At 43.9% G+C, this 19960-nt stretch overlaps 2 protein-coding genes across 3 annotated transcripts in view; one reads left to right on the forward strand and one right to left on the reverse strand.

The window, feature by feature from the left end:
• Nucleotides 1-19954, reverse strand: part of SERPINE2 (serpin family E member 2) — an 82590-nt gene extending 62636 nt beyond the window's left edge. The window contains exon 1 of one of the 2 annotated variants that reach the window (XM_006143297.2): nt 19904-19954. The gene's annotated coding sequence lies outside the window, so the exon portion shown is untranslated. Of the gene's footprint in view, nt 1-8923; nt 8942-19903 lie in introns of those variants that run through there. The other variant, XM_027769877.1, reaches the window with a different exon arrangement.
• LOC106734335 (zinc finger protein 34-like) overlaps nt 17919-19960 on the forward strand; it is an 8702-nt gene continuing 6660 nt past the window's right edge. The window contains exons 1-2 of the mRNA XM_014585837.1: nt 17919-18001; nt 19452-19950. Of these exons, the coding sequence (XP_014441323.1) occupies nt 17919-18001; nt 19452-19950 (582 nt within the window). The remainder of the gene's footprint in view (nt 18002-19451; nt 19951-19960) is intronic.

Genomic DNA, 19960 nt, shown 5'->3' on the forward strand with positions numbered 1-19960 from the left:
CTCCTGGGGTAGCGGTCTAGCCCTGCAGAGCCCAAGTCAGCCCTGGCCATAGAGTCAGGAAGTGACTGACAGCCACTGGCCCACTTAGAAAGCTGCGTCAGGTTCTGGCTATTTTCCTGTGTTCCTGCCAAGGCTGCCCAGCTCTTGGGTAAGGATGTGTTTTTCTCCCAGCCTGAAACTGAAATAGAACAAAATTAAACTAACATAATTTTTTGAAGTTTTAGTGTGGTGACACCAGATGAGTCCAGTCTTGCTGGTTTAGAGACTCTATAGTAGAGTCTAGATTTTTAAGTGAACTCTTATCTTGTCCAGTGTGATTAAATGGATGAAATACCTAATATAGCAAATGCTTGATGACTGCCCAATAATAAAATAATTATTAATAAATAACTCTGAGCTAGACTGGAAGCCTAGGATGATAGTATCCAGAGAAAAAAGGTAACCCAGGAGAACAATGTTAAATTTTTATAAAATTTAAGTGTTTTAAATTTAAATTTAAGTGTGTTCCCTTAGTTTTCACAGAAGTCTAGGATGGGAGGAAAAGGCACCCGTCACCTCTAAGCCTGCTGTTCTCCCAGGTCCCGTTTGAGTAACTGATATCGCCCACCATCATCCAAGCATCAAGCTGAAGGTCTGGGACTCACCTTGACCCTTTCACTTACTCCATTCAAACCTTCAGCAAGCTCTGGATTCACCCCAAGACCTCTGTGAGTAAGCCAAGCAGTGTGTGTGTGTGTGTGTGTGTGTGACCATGATCTGGTGCTGGCTGAGGCTGGGAGTGGATCATGGCATCAACACTCTGTTGGGGTACTATCCCTCCTTCTCTTATTCATTGCAGAAATAAACTTTGAAAGACACATCCCAAATCAAGCTCCATCACTCTACCTCTGAGAAATTTACTGAATGGCCTACCCCTCTCCATCTCTTTTGCCCCCAAGCCAAGTCACTACCATTTCTAGAAGAGGATATTGGTCTCTTATCCCCAACCCATTGGCTGCACTGCTCTAGGGACTCTGCTAACAGGGACAGGTGATCATGACCCTCTGCACCAAGATCTGTGCTAAATCCTCCAATGGCTTCCCAATGCCCTTGCAAGGTAACCAATCCCATCCCACATCCTACAAGTCAGGCCTGGTTTGGACACACTCTGCTTCTCACAGTTTCCAGCACCTGCCAGGTTATTTCTAGCCTTAGGTCTCCATGCTTGTATGTCATCTTTTCGCACCTGTGTGTAAGGACAGGGACCTGTCTGTCCTGTTTACCACTGTACCCCAGTACCCTACATTGCACATGGACATTGAGAAACTCCATGTATATAAAACCAAGGCTTTGCTGGTGAGAATAGGCCCCAACAAGCAACTTCATTCACATCATACACCAAGGTCCATTCCAGAAGCCATTACTGTATAAGTAAGTTATGGTCTACAGTATTTGGAAAAGTCCTGTTTTTAGAGAAAGCATACATATTTAGTGCAAGATTTTCCAAACTTGGTGCTATGACATGTTGGACTGCAGTTTTTTGTTGCAGGGGGCTGAGCTGAAGAATGTTCAACAGTAAACTGGCTTTTGTTCATGGAATGTCAGTAGCACTCACCACCCTGCTGGGACAACTAAATGTCTGGAGACATTGACAAATGTCCTTGTGGGAAAGAGAAAGGATTGCCCCTGGTTGGGAACCGCTATTACAGAGAAAGGTTAGAAAATGTGGTTAGCATTTTAATTCTGCCCACAAAATCCCTAATTAACCTCTAAAAAAATAAACTTTTTTTTTTTTTTTTTTTTTTTTTTTAGGGATTTTTTGCTATAGGGTGCATGGACTTGCCAGAGAAACAGAAAGTGAGAAATCACCTCCCCAGGGGATGTTGGGGGATGGTCATGCTGCAATCTCTTCTTCTACATTCTCCTCTCAGGATCTTGGACATGCATGTACACACGTCCAGCGTGAGGTTTAAGCCACCAGGTCTGGAACTAGAACTGCAGTCGAGTCTGTAGGAGTCCAGAGATGTAACCATTCCACCACCTGCTAGATGCGTTTTTCCCCTTCGTTTTTTTTTGTTACAGGGCATATGCATTAGTCAGAGAGAGATAGGAAGAGAGGGAAAGTGAGAAATCACTTCTCCAGAGGGATTACCACACCACAATCCCTTCTCCTCTATTCTCCTCTTGGGATTTCGGGCACATATGCACACATACCAGTGTGTTTTTCAAGCCACTGGGTCTGGGACTTTAATCATGAAGTTGATCATATGGGATCCAGTTTCTTAACCTCCACATCACTTGCTGGTCCAATAATGCATTGTAATACAATATTATTAACCACCCAATTTCATTAGGAATATGTATTTCAAATCCCTACCAATGCATATTTACAAACAACCATGGAGGGCTGTGTTGGTCCATACAGCCACTCCAACTTGGCTTCTAGCAGCAGTATTCTGATGTCTATATGTGGGGACATGTTTAAGAGAGAGAGTCTGAGGTGTGGGGACATGTGCTGAGCAAACACCCCATGCTCTTTTGGGGTTTGGCAGATCTTTGTAACTTGTCTTTCCTTAACCTTGGTGGCAGACCGAGAAAGGGTGGAAATTACTAGAAGGACTTCAAGAAACATCTTGACCCCAAATTGTAAAATCCAATCCCTGCTCTGCATCTGAAAGGTTCTTTAGACTTCTCTGGGTGTGGTGGTGCACTCCTTATAGAGAAGTTCTTTACCTCCTTCCCCACACCTAACAGCTAGCTCTCTGCATTAGAAAGGAAGATGAGATTTACTCTAGATGGGATTACCACCAAGGGATACACCTTGCCTTGGGTGTGACTAATCCCTTATAGATTTGTTAAGGGCTTCTTATTGTCTGTAACCTGGCAACTAATCCATGAAGTGTCATGAAACATACATGTGTAATGTCTCCTTGTACTATAAGTAAAGACGTCCAGTTCATCTGGGCGGCACAGGTTGCTTGGGCTACCTAGGCTCAGGCTGCCTGTGTCCATTTCCACTCTATCTTTTTGTCTCATCTTTTCTGCTTCTTCCATAATAGTGCTAAGCCCTGGGGCGGACGCCGACATCTATAGGAAATGATGCAAAGAATAGTGAAGAAGGAAAAGGGAGTTATCTGGGAGATGATGGGGTTCCTCATGTCTGATCCAAACTTTCAGCTGTGTTTAGTACATAAAACCAGATGGGGAAAACCAGGTAACATCTCAGGCCTTGGGGTTCTCCCCAAAAGTACCACCCACAGGTAAGCATCATCTTTCTTTACAGTGAGACAAAATGTAGAAATAAAATATGAAGGACTGAGTCTCAATAGTATCCTAACTCCTTGTCTATTCCTTTTTTCTTTAAGTTTATTTTATTTCTTTCTTCTGTGGTGGGGGGCACTGAGAAGAAAGAGAAAGAAAGGGAGAGGTAGAGGTAGAGAGAGAGAGAGAGAGAAAGAGAGAAAGGCCCCAACAAGATGGTCCCCATGCTACAAGTCAGCCAGGATCACAGGCATGTGCCCATATGCCCAGGAAGGCACCTGGATGCAAATCTAAGACCTTCCCATGTGGGTCTGCATTATGGGATATTGTACCATGGCTACACCACAGCTGCAGGCCTGCCCTTTCTAACTAATATAATGCTACTAGGCTTCGAGTACCTCTTCAGGAATGCAAAATGACTTCCTAGTTTTACCTGCCACACTGCAACGATATTTTCAATTATTGGTTAAACTGCAAATGCCCCACAAGTCATTTAAATAAATCTCACATGTATGAAATAGTCAATTGTGTTCTCTGGGCAATTCCCAGCTGTAAAAATAGAGCCATACTGAACATATTTTTTTTTTTCCTGCAGCTAATTGAAAATACTGCACATATAATGCATGATTTAAAGCACCCAGGAGGAATTTCAATTTGCATTCCCCATTTTAAATGTATAATCAAATGCTGTCTTAAAGTGCTCTACACATTTAATTCAATATTGCTTGCCTGAAGTCCCAACCACTCCTACATTTTAACACTGAGAATTAATGATTGGAGGCTTTTAATGCTGCAAGTGACTTTTTAAAACAATGGCTTTAATAGGACTGCTTTCCATGAGAAACAAACACTTTCAGACTTGACTGGTTCGAAACTCTATGGCCCAGAGAAAATCTCCAAAACAGTAGCCAGATGCCTGCCAGGAGAAGGGACCATAAGAACATCCTTATTCAGGAGTCAAAACTGTGATATCTCTTTTTTATAAGAGAGAAATATTTGCTATAGGGCATGTGTGCTCACTAGAGAGAAACAGAGAGAAAGCGAGAAATCACCCCCTACAGGGGATGGCCATGCCACAATCCCTTCTCCTTTCTTCTCTTAGGAGTTTGGGCATGTATACACACGTGCCAAGTTTGAGTTTTAAGTCAATGGGTCTCGGACTTGAACTGCGGTTAACTATATGGGAGTCCGGTGACGTAACCATTACTCCATCTGCTAGTTCCCAAACTGTGATCTCTTAAGGGCTCACAGATGCTGCCCTAGACTTAGAAAGGCCATGGTTGATCAAAGGGTGGCTGACAGTCACGTCTGTGAGGATGCAGAATGGACTGTCGAAGAAGTACTAAAGAGTGCCCAGAATCTTGGGATCTGGAAAAGGTGGTGTTACAAGATTTATGACCATCTTCCATGTCTAACAGAGCTTTAGAGACTGTGCAAAAAGTGCTTTCCTAGTTAATAAAACAGTGATTAAGATCCCATGTCAAAAGGAGAGCTTAGTGGTCAAAGTTACAAAGATAAAAGGAAAGCAGAGCCTGATCTTAAGAGCTTACCGCTTAACAGAGATATAAGTGCTTAAAGATTAAGAAATGAAGTAGAGCATAATGGCTATGTCGCTGGATTCCCACGTAGTTGACCGCAGTTCGCGTCCCGGACCCAGTGGCTTAAAACTCATGCCAGGCGTGTGTGCGTGCGTGCCCAAGATCCTGAGAGGAGAATGGAGGAGAAGGGATTGCGGCGTGACCATCCCCTCTGGGGGGTGATTTCTTGCTTTCTGTCTCTATGTCTCTCTCTGTCTGTCTGGCGAGCGCACGCGCCCTATAGCAAAAACCTCTCCAAAAAAAAAAGAAAAAAAGAAATGAAGTAGAAAGTGGAATATATTTTAAGAGTTTTAGGCAAATGAAGAAAATGGAGATTTGCCTTTATTTTATATGCAACAAGGCGGTGTGATTATTGGTGTCCCATCCCACAGCAATTTAGTAAGTCTGTCTATCTATCTATCTATCTATCTATCTAATATACATAGTATGTATAAAAATACTAGCCAAAACATACTGTTATTCTTTTGATATACTGACCTTTATGCCTTAATCCTTGTTCTACAAATTAAGAAACAGAAATAGAAATAAGGAAAGGACTCAGAAATGACCTGTTTCAATAACCTGTCGCCACAGGCTAGTCTCTTATGTAATCCAGTTAGTACATAAGACAGTGCTTAACCTCTTGTGCTCTGACTGACTAGAAAATCCTTATGGGCCATGTACAACTTGCATGAGTTTTTCTTGTTTTAACTTCTTTCTTTCAAGCAAGAGAGAGAGAGAAGCATCACAAGTCTCATGCCACATAGTTCCACCTCAGGCTTCCCAGCCCAGATGAGGGACACATGTACACTTGGCATGTACAAGTTGACCCAGAAACCATACCTCAATCTTCCAAATGGCCTACAGCCCTGCAAAGCAGTGTGATACTGTGGCACCACTGCCCTGGGCCCTTGGTGTTGGTCTTTAGAGCACTAAACTTTCTAATATGAACATTCACCTTCATATCATTATGAAGGTGAGGGAACTGAACACATATTCGTGATCCCCACAACATATAACTAATGGTGTTAGTTTTTAATTGATTTTTTTAGGTTTTTGTCAAAAGGTATCTACACTCAGAGAGACAGAGACACAGGAAAAAGTGAGAAATCACCTCCCTCCTCACCAGGGGGATGGTCATGCCATAATCCCTTCTCCTCCATTCTCCCCTTGAGAGTTTGGGCATGCACACAGCTACATGCCAACACTTCATGCACCTGGTGTGATTTTCTTTTTTTTTAATTTTTAGAGATTTTTCACCATAGTGTTTGTGCTTGCCAGAGAGAGAGAGAGAGAGACATAGAGAAAGAAAGCGAGAAATCACCCCCATGGGGATGACCATGCTGCAATCCCTTCTCCTTCATTCTTCTCTTGGGATTTTGGGCACAAATGCACACATATCCACTGTGAGTGTAAAACCACTGGATCTGAGACTTGAACCACAGTTAATTACGTGGAAGTCCAGCAACGGAACCACTCCACCATCTGCTGGTACCCCTGGTGTGATTTTTAAGCCACCAAATCTGGGACTTGAACCATAGTTGACCATGTGAGACTCCAGAGTCCAGTGTCTTAACCATCATGCCACCTGATGGCCCTGACAGTGTTACTTCTTAAAATGACCTTTAACAGTCATAATAAAATTTCATCTGGCAGAGAGTAGCAAGTTCCTCAGCAAACCCATTTCCTGTTCTTCCCAGCCACAGTGCTGGACTGTATTCCCTAGGCTTTGCTATAGGTGGGAGTGATCAGAAAGCCAACCCAGAGTTAATGAAATAGAAGTGACAGATGCATTCCTAGGCCTGGCCCATCAAAACCTCCCACATGCCATCCTCCATGAGCTTTCTCCTTTCGCCAGCTTAATGTGGACAAGTACCATGACTCTGGCAACAGATTGTTAAACAGAAAGGAGCCACAAAATGGAAGGGGGCTGGGTCACTGAATCATCAGGCTTCAAACAGACACGCACCCTTTGGGCTTTATGCAAGTGGAAAATAATCTTCCATTATGTTTGAGCCATGGTACATGTTTGGGTTTATTTGTTACAGCAATTAGCATGACCTTAACTATTAGATCGTCAGGAGAGTCAGGATGCATTTTTTTGCATAGAAAAACACAGACAAATATGTTGTGTCTTTCCCAATGACCTAATAAACATTCGACATCTGGCAATTGTGAAGTCATGACCTTGGAGATAATGACTACATCTATATTCAATTTCTTTGCCTCCTTTTTTTCCCAGTCTTTTTTCATCATGTGACTGCTATGAGCATTCATAGTAAGGATCGATTAAGGGAATTTCAAGCTAACGTGCCTTTCCCACCTCTTTTCAACCAGTCTCTCAGGAATTTTTCCTAAATATCTAGCCCTTTTTGTGAACTCTAATGAACTTTTAGAGACCTTTTTAATGTAAAAGATTTTGTAGGGACCTTAATAGAAAGCAACTCCCTTTTTCTCTGAGGAAAAATTTTGGAGAAATACTTTTCTTCTTATTCAGGCACAGAATTTTTACACTGGGGTACTTTTTTTAATGGAGAAAATTCTACATTTTAGTGTCTCTTAAAGACTTACTCAGGTATCACTCAGGTACCATTTTTGGTGTGCATGGCGGCCTCATGCAGTTCTGTATACTCCCATGTCTTGTAGACATGAGTATTTAACGAAAGTAACAATTACATGCAAGCAATGTTTCACACCTTTCCAAAGTTGTCCACTAAAGCTTCTATCTTTTTTTCTGAGGGAATTAATTTCTTCTCTGTGAAGGAGTTATCTGCTTTTATCCAGCCATAGAGGGAACATGAGAGATTAAACAGCCAACTCTCAGCTGATGTTAATCAATAAATACCAATTCTACAAAGTTTAAGACAAAAAGGATTTTGCATGAAGAGGGGAAAAAATGAGAATAGTATCGACCCACGTGGGCCATCTACACATTCATGTTCCATCAGCTACGTGCCAACCTTTCACTTTGTGCCCAGACTTGCCTTTCACACAGGCCATGAGGAGTAGCGACTGCCATTGAGTTAATTCTGTGTGGAGTCTTGCATTAGCACTACCAAGCCTCCCAGAGACTGCCTGAACACTGGACATCACTGCCCTGATCATGCAGAGGAGGAAATCAAGGCCCACAGACATCCCATCACTTGCCCAGGTACCCTAACTTTGCGGAGTCTCCAGGTTCCTCATCCCAAAACCTATATTGGGTCACTAGCTCCCAGGGCTGCCTATAGGGTGCAGTGAGGCAATGCACATAAAATACCTTCCAACGCATTTCTTGCCCCAGTATCAGGGACTGCTCTCGTGGGGTCCTTTCATAACCAGGAGCTGGGGAGAGGAATTCTGCACAGCCTTCCCCAATGATTCAGTCCACACATCTTATCTGATCTCCCAAATATCTCATCAGTGTCACTCATGCTGGCAGCTGATTACTGACCCAGTGCAGGACTGAAGGATAGGGTGGGGTGGCAAGATCAGTCGGCTCCCATGGAGAAATATTTTATTACTATGATGCATGAAGATAACAAAATGCATCTTGAGGGTCTTCAGCGTCATCTGTCATTTTATGAATGCTTTTAAATCTTCTACAAAGCCCTTTATTGACCTCCACGATGGCATGTCATGCTCCAGACTATCTCAAATTGCTGTGTCATGAGTGTGCCTTTTCTACCTAAATAAATCTCTCAAAAGGTGACCTATTTTGTAGATACTTCAGTTTTCTCTCCAAGTGCCTGTTCAGAGTAAGTGCTCAAAAGCGAGCCCTTAAGCTGAATGCTACCCAAATATAACAGGGCTGCCACATTCAACTCCCTGGAAATCCTGCATGGGGCCTGTACACCAAGTGTAAATCTAGTGAAATCTCTTTTAGTCTCTGGGAAGGATCCTCTTCAATAACATGGGAGTGAACACAGATAAAATGGGATAGAGAAATGAAGACATGAAAAGCCCATGGCTCTAGGGAATGGGTGGTAACAACCACCAAGTAAGGGAATACCCTGAGGGGTCCTCAAAGATGGGTGGCAGTGAGGGAGTTCTGTCGCTAAACTACACCGAGATTTGACATCTGAAGAAATAACAGGTGACAGGAGTCAGAGATGTGAGTTCCTTACCTGCCACAGCTCTAACCTGGTCAAGTGACTCAAGTCACTGTCGTGCTATTCCTCTGCTGTGAACAGGGACAGCAAAGTCTTTCTCTTCAAAGAGGGCAATGTTCTCCTCTTCTCTATTTTCTAGCTATGGAAACAGAGCACAGAAAGGGAAGTGTTTCGCCTAAGGCCACAAAACTACTAAATGTGGAGCTGGGGTTGAAATCCAAGATCATTTGACTCCCAAGTTTCTCTATCCAGCAACATGTCAGTATTTAATCGGGGGCGGGGGGGGGGGGCCTTGTCCACTTGCCACGCACTACTGGTTAGGTGCTCAGCCATACTGGTTAGCTCCAGCCATTCATTGAAAATAATGTTCCAGAATCAATCATCTCCATGACAGAGACACGCAGACTGGAGAAAAATTCCATCAGTGGGAATCTGGTTGTTCTAGACATCTAAATCTCAGTTTTCTTCCCTGTAAAGTAGAAATATTTCTACCTTACAAAGGTTTTTAGAATTCAACAAATCACATATAAAATACGCCTAATTAGACTTACTCACTGATGATCAACAGTTTTCCTTCTCCCCTTTGAAGTATCGTTTCGGCTCCTTTCTGTCAGGAGGGTAGAAGGAGCTCAAAAAGTGTAAGACAGACTTGAAGGGGCAGGTAAGATTTCTAATGGGGCAGGAAAGACACAGACATGGGCCAAATTGGTGCAGCAACAAAACACACGTGCTCTGCTAGGCCAGCCCACATGGGAAGGTTGTGGGTCTATGTCTGGAAACTTTTTTTTTTTTTTGAAAGCTTTCTGCTATAGGGTGCATGCGCTTGCCAGAAAGACAAGAAAGAGACAGAGAGACAGAAAGCGAGAAATCACCCAGGGGCATGGCCACGCCGCAATCCCTTCTCCTCCATTTTCCTCTCGAGATTTTGGGCACGCACGCACATGTGCCCAGCGTGACTTTAAGTCACTGGGTCTGGGACTTGAACTGTGTTCAACTACATGAGAGTCCAGTGACAGCCATTACATCAACTGCTGGTCCCTAGAAACTTCTGTGAGCACACCAGACATGCATGTGCTCAGGATCTGGGACTGGCTGAGGCTGGGGGTGGATGTCAGCATCAAAACCATGCTAGGACTGCTGCCTCTCTCTCAGTCACTCACTCATGGAAGACATAAATACACTTAAAAAACATACACACATGGGCCAACAGGTAGCATGGTAAAGTGCCGGATTCCCACATGACTGATGCAGTCCAAGCCCGGACCTGGCAGCTTGGAAATCATGCCAGGTGTGTGTGTGTTTGTGGGTGTGTGTGTGCCCAAAATTCCAAGAGGACATGGAGGAGAAGGCATCTCAGCATGGCTGACTCTCCCGGGGGGGGGGGTCGGGGGGAATTCTCACCTTCCCTCTCCCAGTCTTGTTTCTCACCAGTGAGCACATGCCCCCTATGGGAAAACCTTCTAACACACATGAAGACGTACACATAACTATAAAACAAAGGTGTGCGTAGTACCAAAACATATTTTCCACTGTACATGTAAAAAATGTACTTCTCCTCCTCAAAGAAGTTTTATGCTAATAAGTGACACATGCATGGGAACGACTGTGTTTTCATACCTTTGTCTATGTTAAATTAATTCACAGTAGTATGGACAGCATTTTGATATTCATAATGGACTGCCTGGATGCACAGGAGTGGGTTTATTATGAATACTTTGGCATTCATAATAAATTTGTCATTTAACATTTTAATTATAATTCTTAATACATCATTAAGAAATTAACAGAGGTTTGGCAGAAGATGACAGGAATCTTGTAATAAATTAATTTCAAAGAGAAATCCACGTCTTTAGAAAGAAAACTCTCTTTATAATTAAGTCATCACGCAGAACCTCCTTGGCATTCCCATCCCATTGTTAGAGCAGCAACTCAGGTGTGGGCATATACTCAAAATGCTGTGTAAAGTCCCAAATGGATCTTTGCCAGTAAAATCCTTTAAAATCATACCCATGGTGGCAGAAAATACATTTCATGTCTGGGAATGTTTGCTAAGGTTAATATAACACCCTTAGAACGCTTTTGTATATTGAGGAAATTGAATCATAATGAAATGTGTATTTTAAATACATTCAGCACATGTTTAAAATGGTTATTTCTGGGTACCTGGACATTGTCAGATAGAGTAGAATGATTTTTTTCAGTCTGAAAAAACAGGATGAGAAGAGAAATCTCTGGATGCTACATTTGTGAAGACCTAAATATTAAACCAAATAGATTATGTTTCCAACTGCATAGACATTTATTTGTTCTTCATAGCTAACCTAAGGGGGAAAAAAATCACCCAGCCTGACAGGGCTACTTGCAATGTGCCTCTAGAAAGAGCTCTTGGTAACATGGCTGCTCACATTTCCTCATAAAGGCGAGAGTGGAGTCAGAAGGAGGTTATTTCAATCATCGGCCCTCCTTGGCTCTATGAATAGCACGTGAAAAGCCTGAAGCCTGCAGGTAGGACAGGTGATGAGATGGCCACTGGGCTGTATAGCCCATGAGAGTGTAGGACAAGAGTCTGGAACCAAAGCATGAAAACACATAGAGCAAGTCAATTACTCACTGGGTCAAGGACAACGAAAGTGTGCTTCTCGGAGAAGTGAAATGCTTATTGGTACTACAGTGACAAGTATGATCCAGAGCCACAGTCATGGCCACTTCATGTCCTGTAAGTCAGCTAAATTTCTGCCACTGTGCACTGCATCTAAAGGATATGCTCTATTTCTTTTTCTTTTCTTTTTTTTTTTGATTTACTTTATTCATTCATTCATTTATTTTAATTAGGCTAGAGAAAGATAGATACACACAGAGAGCAAGAGAGGGGAAGTGAGAAAGCAAGTTACCAGGTCTAGGACTTGAACTGTGGTCAACCGTGTGGGAGAGTCCAGTACCTTAACCACCACGCCACCTGCTGGTCCCCAGGATATGCTCTATTTCAATCCACAACACTTAAAGGGTGATAACCTTCATGCCCAACTCACAGATTAGGAAATTGAGGCTTGGAGAAGCTTAGAAACTTGGCTATGGCTGCCTGGCCTCCAGCTTGTACCTATAGACTGTACCAGACAGATTCAAACTAAACCCCAGGGGCCTCCAAAGCCTCACTCTTAATTACCACACCATGGAGGTGGAAGAGGAGGAAGTGGTGGTGGAGGGGATGGGGTGCTTCTATTATTTAGAGATAAAGGTAACTATAAGCTTTAGAGAAAGAAAAGTTAAATTCCAAACAGAGTTCTATTAGACATCTTTTAAAATCCGTGTCATACTTGTGTTCTCTGGTTCTGCTGAGTTCCATCCAGCTCAGCCTGCTATTCCCTTGGACTCTGAGTGAATGCATATCTACCTTCTCAATCCAAAGGTCAGCACTAATTTTAGATTCCAGTTCCAGAAAGAAACAGGTGTCTAAGGAATGAAGTAGGAGGCCAAAAGGCCTAAAGACATCATTTCAAACATAACAAGAATATTGCCCTCTCCCCACCTCATGTGTTTGATTGTGACTAAAGGATTTTGTGCAGCACAGTGAGAAGATAACCTGAAGACAAGCATGAGGTTCCACAGGAGTTTCTTTCAAAGCAAGTATAAATATTGGGATGTAAATCTCTGAAAAGTGATAGCATCAGCTCACACATACACTGACCTGGGACCACGCTCTGGCATTGACACATACAGGCCATGTGACCATGGACACTGTCTGCTCCACACCCTTCTTTCCCAAATGCACACATGGGAATGACGACCACGCTGTCCACCCTAGAAGCAGCCATGAGGCTCCAGGCAGCACACACAGACCCGATCCAAGAGAACTGAGTGCCACAGCTGGGGAACTCACCTGCCCAGTGCATCCCTCCTGGCCATTGGGTAGTCATGTGACTCTGCCTGGCCAATCACAATTCCACAACCTCCTGACCACAGCCATTGGTACAGGGAAAAGCACATGACCTAAACTGAGCCAATCAGAGTTCCTCCCTAGGATTATTTTCCAATGGACAATAGGCAGGGGAGCCTCTTTCTCCTGAACTTAAGGCTACCTGTGGTCATGGTCTTGGTCATGGTCACTGAGGGAAGGAAGACACCCTGCAGAGACAAGAGAGGAGGGAGGAGAAAAGAGAGACTCCAGGTCGCAACTTCTGGGCCAGAGCAGCCTCTGCCAGAACAAGCAGGACAAGCCAGTAGCTCTCCCCTGCTTCTGCCTGTGCTATTCTGATTTGGATTTCTGCACTCGTAAGCAAAAGATAATACAACTGTTAACAGTTCCTCTAATCTGAACAGTAACCAAATCTGTAGTACAAATACCATCTTAAGTGGATTCTTCATTTTAAAAATGAAGGGGGTTAGGGAAAGTTTTAATAAAGGAAGCAAATACTGATATTTATATAGTAGCACTTTCCCAAATAAAGAAATATTTAGTTTCATTTGTAGTCACCTTATTCATTCTGAGTGGGCTTTTGATTTGGCATAAACTCCCTCACATACCCACACAAGATTTGGTTCATAAAAATTTAGGATAAAACCAGGTGATTATATTTTCTGGCACTGCATGGAGGGAGAGAGCAGAGGGAGGGGTGGAGGTGTTAGGGGTAAGGGAGAGCAGCAGCTGATGTTAATTTTGGTACTCTCTCAAGAAGAATTGCCCAGGTAACCAGAGTTCTCGCCGAGCGGGGTGTGTGTGTGTGTGTGTGTGTGCGCGCGCGCGTGTGTGTGTGTAGGGGGATGTTTACAAAAATAAAATACATTTACCAAAATTTCCAGCTACTATGAGAAATTCCATCTTTTCATATGAGTTTTTTCTTTTACATTAAAATTTCCTCCACATTATCTTTCTCCTAAGAATGAACTGATAAAAATAGAAAGGTACAGTGTATTCCAATTCTCAAATTATCTTCTGAAGCAAAGAGCAAAGTCTGAGGTCAAACTACAGCAGAAGTCTAATGAGTGTTCCTCTTTAACCTCAGTGTCCACCCCAACCTTTGCAGGAATTCAAGGATGAAATAGGGGACCTATTTGTCAAAATACACAAATAGAATTACAAGCAGAAGATTGCTTAGGCTCAGTGGCCATCCAGTGCATAAAAAGAATCCCAGAAAGGGTGCCGACTTCTCCGGACTGGGCTTATATCCAGACCTAGAAATCTAACAGTGGAAGAAAGACGAGACTCATTGTGTAAACAGACTGGGCCATTGGGTAGAAGAAAGTATTTCTCAAAAGAGAAATAAAATTGTACTAACATTCAAGTGTTCTTAGACAAACTGAGAACTTACAGATAAGAAATAACCTAAAGATGTAATGTATGGCATTTGACTCCATTTCCACCTAGGAGTATTTTTTAAAAACCTGACATTGATTTCCAGATCAGGCATGCAATCTATTCCCAAAGAAAAATGGCTTGGAAAGACAGGCACATTTATGGGCAGAGAATAGGTTTACAAAGCAGAGCTAAATATACTGGACCCAATTTATTTAACATTTTTATAAATGCCACCAAATGGGAATACAAACTAAATCTTCATATGGGCCCACAAAGCTATCTCTGAGAACTAAAGCTGAGTGATTTTATAGGCTTAAAAAAAAAAGAGAGAGAGAGAGGAAAAGCATGAATTTGTGGTACGAAAGCCCAGAATAGTACATTTAAGACAAAATTTCATCTAGATTTGATATTTATGAGAAAATTGGATCAGAAAGGAAAGTAGGCCAAGAGGCTATAGATTTTTTTCAAGACACCATTGAGATAATTTATTTCAAAATATTTATTGTATAGACAAGGAAACTAAGTTATAGCTGGTTAACTACACAGACTGTCAGCAGCCAGCCCAGATCCTCTGCCAGACCAGGGCTCTTCCCACCAAACTGGGCTGAAAATATGAGCCCCAAACTGCCATGACAAGAAAGGAGTCAGGCATCACCATCACCATGGTTAAAGGAAATAAATCAAAAAGCATTTTGCTACCTTGTGTAAACCATGAAATGTTGAGTGTGACCTAGCCAATGGATCTCAAGGAAGACAACACCAAGCCAAAAACAGTTCAGATGAGGATAACTGAAATGGACATAAGACACAGAAGCACTTCTACATAAGACTTATGCCCCCCCCCAGTTCCATATCAAAAGACGTGGCTGATCAAAAAGCTCAAAGTGTGAAGGTATACATTTAGAAGTACCAAAACCAAGGATGAAGTCTGGGGAGAGTGTTCCCCTTGAAGCCTGAAATACAAGCACACCTCCATAAAGCATGTAGTAAATTCATAATAAAGGTGAATGTGGTTTAGTTCAGACATCCATTAGGTCATCGGGAAAGTCGTGACAGATTTCTCTCTACAAACATGCCTCAGGACTTTCCCAGCAACTCAATATTGAACGCCTCTGAGTCATGTACCATTGCTGGTGCAAATGAAATGAAAACACAGGCACCTCTTTGCAGAGTTTAGAGACTAGTGTGTAAAGCATGTCACTCTAACACAGTAACTGCCATCACAGAGGATGCCTGGGGGAGGTGGTGCATGTGTGTGCAAAGTACACAAATGCTTTGTGTACTCAGGTCAGCAGCCTAGTGAGTCTCTGGACCACTGTAGAAAGATCCCTGGCTATGCGCTGAGTGAGCTTGGGTTCTGGGCCAGTGACAGGGAATACTGGGAGGCAGCCCAGTGACCCTGGGAATACACTGCATAGCTTGTGGCGCCATGCGTTGAACAGGGTCCACCATATACCAAGGGCCGAGGGACCCTTACAGTCCCCACACTGTTGTGTAGGGTGTGGAATGGATCGTGTGGCATCTTCTCCCAGGGGGTTGCAAGGAAGTGGGAGGGTATTAAAGTCTATGGAATCAGCTTGTAAAAAGCAGAGGTTGCAATCTCAGCACAGGTGAGAGGACACTAATATTCCGTATTAACCTTTTTATAGAAGTTGAAAAGCATTTTTGAGAAACTCAGGTACAATACTGTATAAAGATATCTCACTCTGAGATATGTAACCTAAGATACCACAAAGCCATTCCTCTCATGTTGGCATTATCCAAAATCAAGAGAGAGGCACAAAATATTTTTAAAGAATTATTTTATTTATTATTAATATTTTAATTTGCTACAGGGCACACCTGCTCACCAGGAACAGAGAGAAAGAAAGGGAAAGTAAGAAAGCAAGCTGCCAGGGCCAGGACTCAAACCTCAGTTGACCAAGTGGGACTCTAGCGCCTTAACCACCATGCCACCTGCTGGCCTCAGCACTGAATTTTTAATCAGAATGGTCACAAGCAGATTGGACTTAGCAGGCTGGAGGGAAAGTCAGATTAGTGAAATGTGGATGCCAGGCAGATGCAAACTGGGTGCTGGAAACAGTACAGTGGGCCACTGGGGATTCTCGGGGAGCTGGTGGCCATCTTGGCCTAGGGTAGCCAGCTCAGATATCGATGGGAGCCAGAAAGCTAGTGTAAATGAGGCCACCGGTCCAGAGAGATCCAGAAAGCAGCCAATCTCCAGCAGAGGCCGGCACCAAACACAGCCCCAGCTCAGTGTTGCCATACTCAAGTAACATCTCCAGATTTCAGAATAACTCATTTTTTGTATATTTTGTTGAAGCCAACAACTTATTTGCCAGCTGCAGGTGGTATGCTTTTCACCTTTTCTGGACTCTAAAGTAAGGTAGGACCAGCAGAACGAGGGCAGAGGTTTATGGAATTTCATGGGATGGAGGAGTAACAGGACTTCAAGACCTGTCTAGGTGCAGGGAAGGCAGGATTTTTCCAGCATCACCGTGAGGCCTTTGCTTCAAGACCTTAGTGTTTGGTGGAGCCAGTGACAAAATAAACACAGACAGTTCTTGGCTGACGGTGAAGCAGATATGGGGTGGGTGGGGAAGACTAATACCGATTTTGGACTTATTATAGCTTCTTTTTGTTTGTTTTTATTTGTTTGCATAAAGGACATGGGTAAGTCCACTGGTCTGTAAGAATTAGCTAGAACATAGGAGAATGCTCTTAGCTGGGAAACTAACCTGGGACTCATCTCAACTGGTGACAGTTGAAGCTGTGGGAACATGGTTCACCCAAACACTATTTAGAACAGGAAAAGGGTGAGGACAGAGTCCCGAATGACTCTCAGAGGTAGTGGAGATGCCAGGGAAACAGAAGGAAAACCATAATCTGACAAGCAGGGAAGAAAGCAGCACCAGGAAGGAATGAAATGTCTCCAAATGCTGCAGGGAGGGCTAGTGAGGATGCCTGAGATAGCTTGTCCAGGAATTATCTGGTCTTCTACTTTGGGGACACTCTGGCCAGCTTGTAGACAGCTGAGAAGGAAGGGGAGGCTGGGAAGTGTTAGTTTAGGGAGCCTGGGAAGACAGGTCAATCCCTACAGGGAAGGTGGGGATGCAGGGACAGGGGGGTTTAGGATATTTGAAAATTACTGCTAAAAAAGAAGAGTTCACAGGGAAAGACTGAAGATAGAGAGAGAGGAGTAAGATTTTAGAGGAGATTAAGGGCTTGAGATTCAGGACATAGCTGGAAACATTAGTCACTGCCACAAGGAGACCTTGTCTCTGATTAACCATCTCTGAGTTTCTGGACCAACGTTTACTCTCCCTATCATTCTACCTTGTTCATATTTTAGCATGCATCTTATAATGTGTATGCTTGGTTTTGTCTGTTTTCTCCCACAAGCACAACAGTGTCAAGAGAGCAAGAATCTGCTAGATTTACCACATATTAAGGGCCTCGCCAAACACCTCGACAAGCATCTAGACACAGCAGATGTGTGGGAAGATGTACTGGGAGATGGGGGAATGTCTGAAAGTTTGTAGTAGGGAGATGAGGGAGGATGTGGAAAATCTCTGATGGCCTTTATTTTCTCAGTGGAGTGAGCCGTGAAGTCACCTGTTGAACCTGAAAAAGGGAAGTGGTTGCAGAGCTCTGTGTTGAAGATTATAATGGGAATGCCAGTCTGCCACCTGGAAAAGAGCTTATGGTTTGGAGATTATGACGCTGGGGTTGAAGAAACTGAGTATCTACAGGCAAGGACAAGACTTGGAGGAGGACTTAGTGACTGAAATAGGTGGAGGGTAATGGACCTGAGAGCACCCTCCACATGGATGTTGAGATTACAGAAGGAACGAAAGACCATGAGCCAAAGTTCCCCATACTGTGAGAGAAGGACTGCTTGGAAGAGGAGGCAACACTAACTGGGTAGCCAGGGACCTGCCTAAGTCACTACCACATCCAACTCGACCACCTCCAACAATCTCTGACTGGTACTTGATCACCCATGTGAGGAACTGAAAATGAACATCCTTTGGAGACTGAGTAATTTTTGTCCTTTTGAAATTACACTAATATTGGGGCTAGCGAATGGTGTGATGGTTAAGGTGCTGGATTCCCACAAGGCAAACTGTGGTTTGAGTCCCAGAGCTGGTGCCTTGAAAAACACACAACACACATGTGTGTGTGTGTGTGTGTGTGTGTGCGCGTACCTAAAATCCTAGGAGGAGAAAGGAGAAGGGATTGCGGCGTGGCTATCCCCTCAGGGGTTATTTCTCACTTTCCCTCTGTCTTTCTCTGTCTCTGCTGAGCACATTCACCCCAGGTAAAAAAACAAACAAAACCTTTTAAAAAAATTACACTAATATGTGAAGTTCACAGGAGGTAGAAATTTTCTGTATAGATTTCCTTTTTTTTAGAATAAAAAAAGGATGATATCTTCATGACCTTTAATAATTGCCTTGCACTGCATAGTGTTTTCAAATGTTATTTTAATGAATCAAAACTTAGGAGTTGAAAGAAACCTTAAATTATTTAGCCTAGCACCTTCACTTGCATAGTTGAAGAAAATTTTCACGGGAATATTGCAAACAGCACATAATTACTGATTTAGATATGCAGGTAAGAGTTGAAAGTACTTTCAATTTCTGAAGGGTGCTTTACATAGACAAATTAGCAATGCTGACACTTTTCCCAGTTATCTGTGTTCAACTTTTGACATAAAATCTCTCTGAAGTCCAAAACGATCACATAAATTGTTTCAGAACAGTTCTGAGAAGGAAACAGCTTCCTGGCTTGAAAGAGAAAGCCAAACCTTCAAACACCTTATGGTGATGTTGAATATAAGAACATCTCTCTGCAAAGGAGTCAAAGTGAGACGCAGAAGCCTTTTCTCAAGAGAGAGCCCCATGAAACTGTTTCTTCATTAAAGCACTAAAACCTTCAATAGCATCTTCCCCAACACCTGAAGGTGGAGTACTGTCTTATGTAATAGATGCCTTCCGACCCGTTCAGTTTGTGGGCAAATTAAACATCTAATTCCGCCCAGAATTTCTGAGTACTTTTCACCTTACCTGTAGTCACCAATCCACCACGTAGTTCCCATTTCTACAGATGAGGAAAACAGCAAAGACACCCTCGTTGGGGTTAAATCGGTTGCCAGAGACCAATTTACAGGTTCTCCCCAAGCCGCCGCTCAGGCAGAGGTAACAAGTAAGAGTCCGTCCGTCCTTCCCTATCTCCTTCCCTATCCAGCGGCGCACACGCAAGGACGGGGTGGGGGACGCCTACGAGTCGCAGGACTCCTCAGGTTCAGGGTCACGGGTGCCAGCTCGGATGGACTGACAACCCACCGCGGGCTCGGGGGCACTCCTCGCCGGTCGCGGGTTTCCAGCTGCGGGGACACCTGGACGCCACGACCCGCGCAGCCCCTCCGCGCCCTGCCCGGTCCTACCCGCGGATCCCAGCGGGCTGGACGGAGCAGTCCGGAGCGCACCCAGCCTTGGCCCCGGCAGCCCTAGGCAGGCAGAGAAAGTTCCCTCGGCATAGACGCCGGTGCTCCGGGCCCGGCTCACCCCGCAGCCTCGGCTGGGTGCAAGGTCGCGGGGCCGAGGTGGCGGCGCGCGTGGCCCCGGACACGGTTCCCGGAGACGAGGGAAGCGCCGGCCGCGCCCCTCCGCGCCCGGGAACGCTCAGCCCGTACTCACCGGCTCTGGACCCAGGTGGCGGCCGCGGAGGGCGGCGCGGCCGGAGCGCGAGCCGGG

The sequence above is a fragment of the Tupaia chinensis genome, unplaced genomic scaffold, assembly GCF_000334495.1.
Source record: "Tupaia chinensis unplaced genomic scaffold, TupChi_1.0 Scaffold000095_1, whole genome shotgun sequence".
Classification (NCBI taxonomy): Eukaryota; Metazoa; Chordata; class Mammalia; order Scandentia; family Tupaiidae; genus Tupaia; species Tupaia belangeri.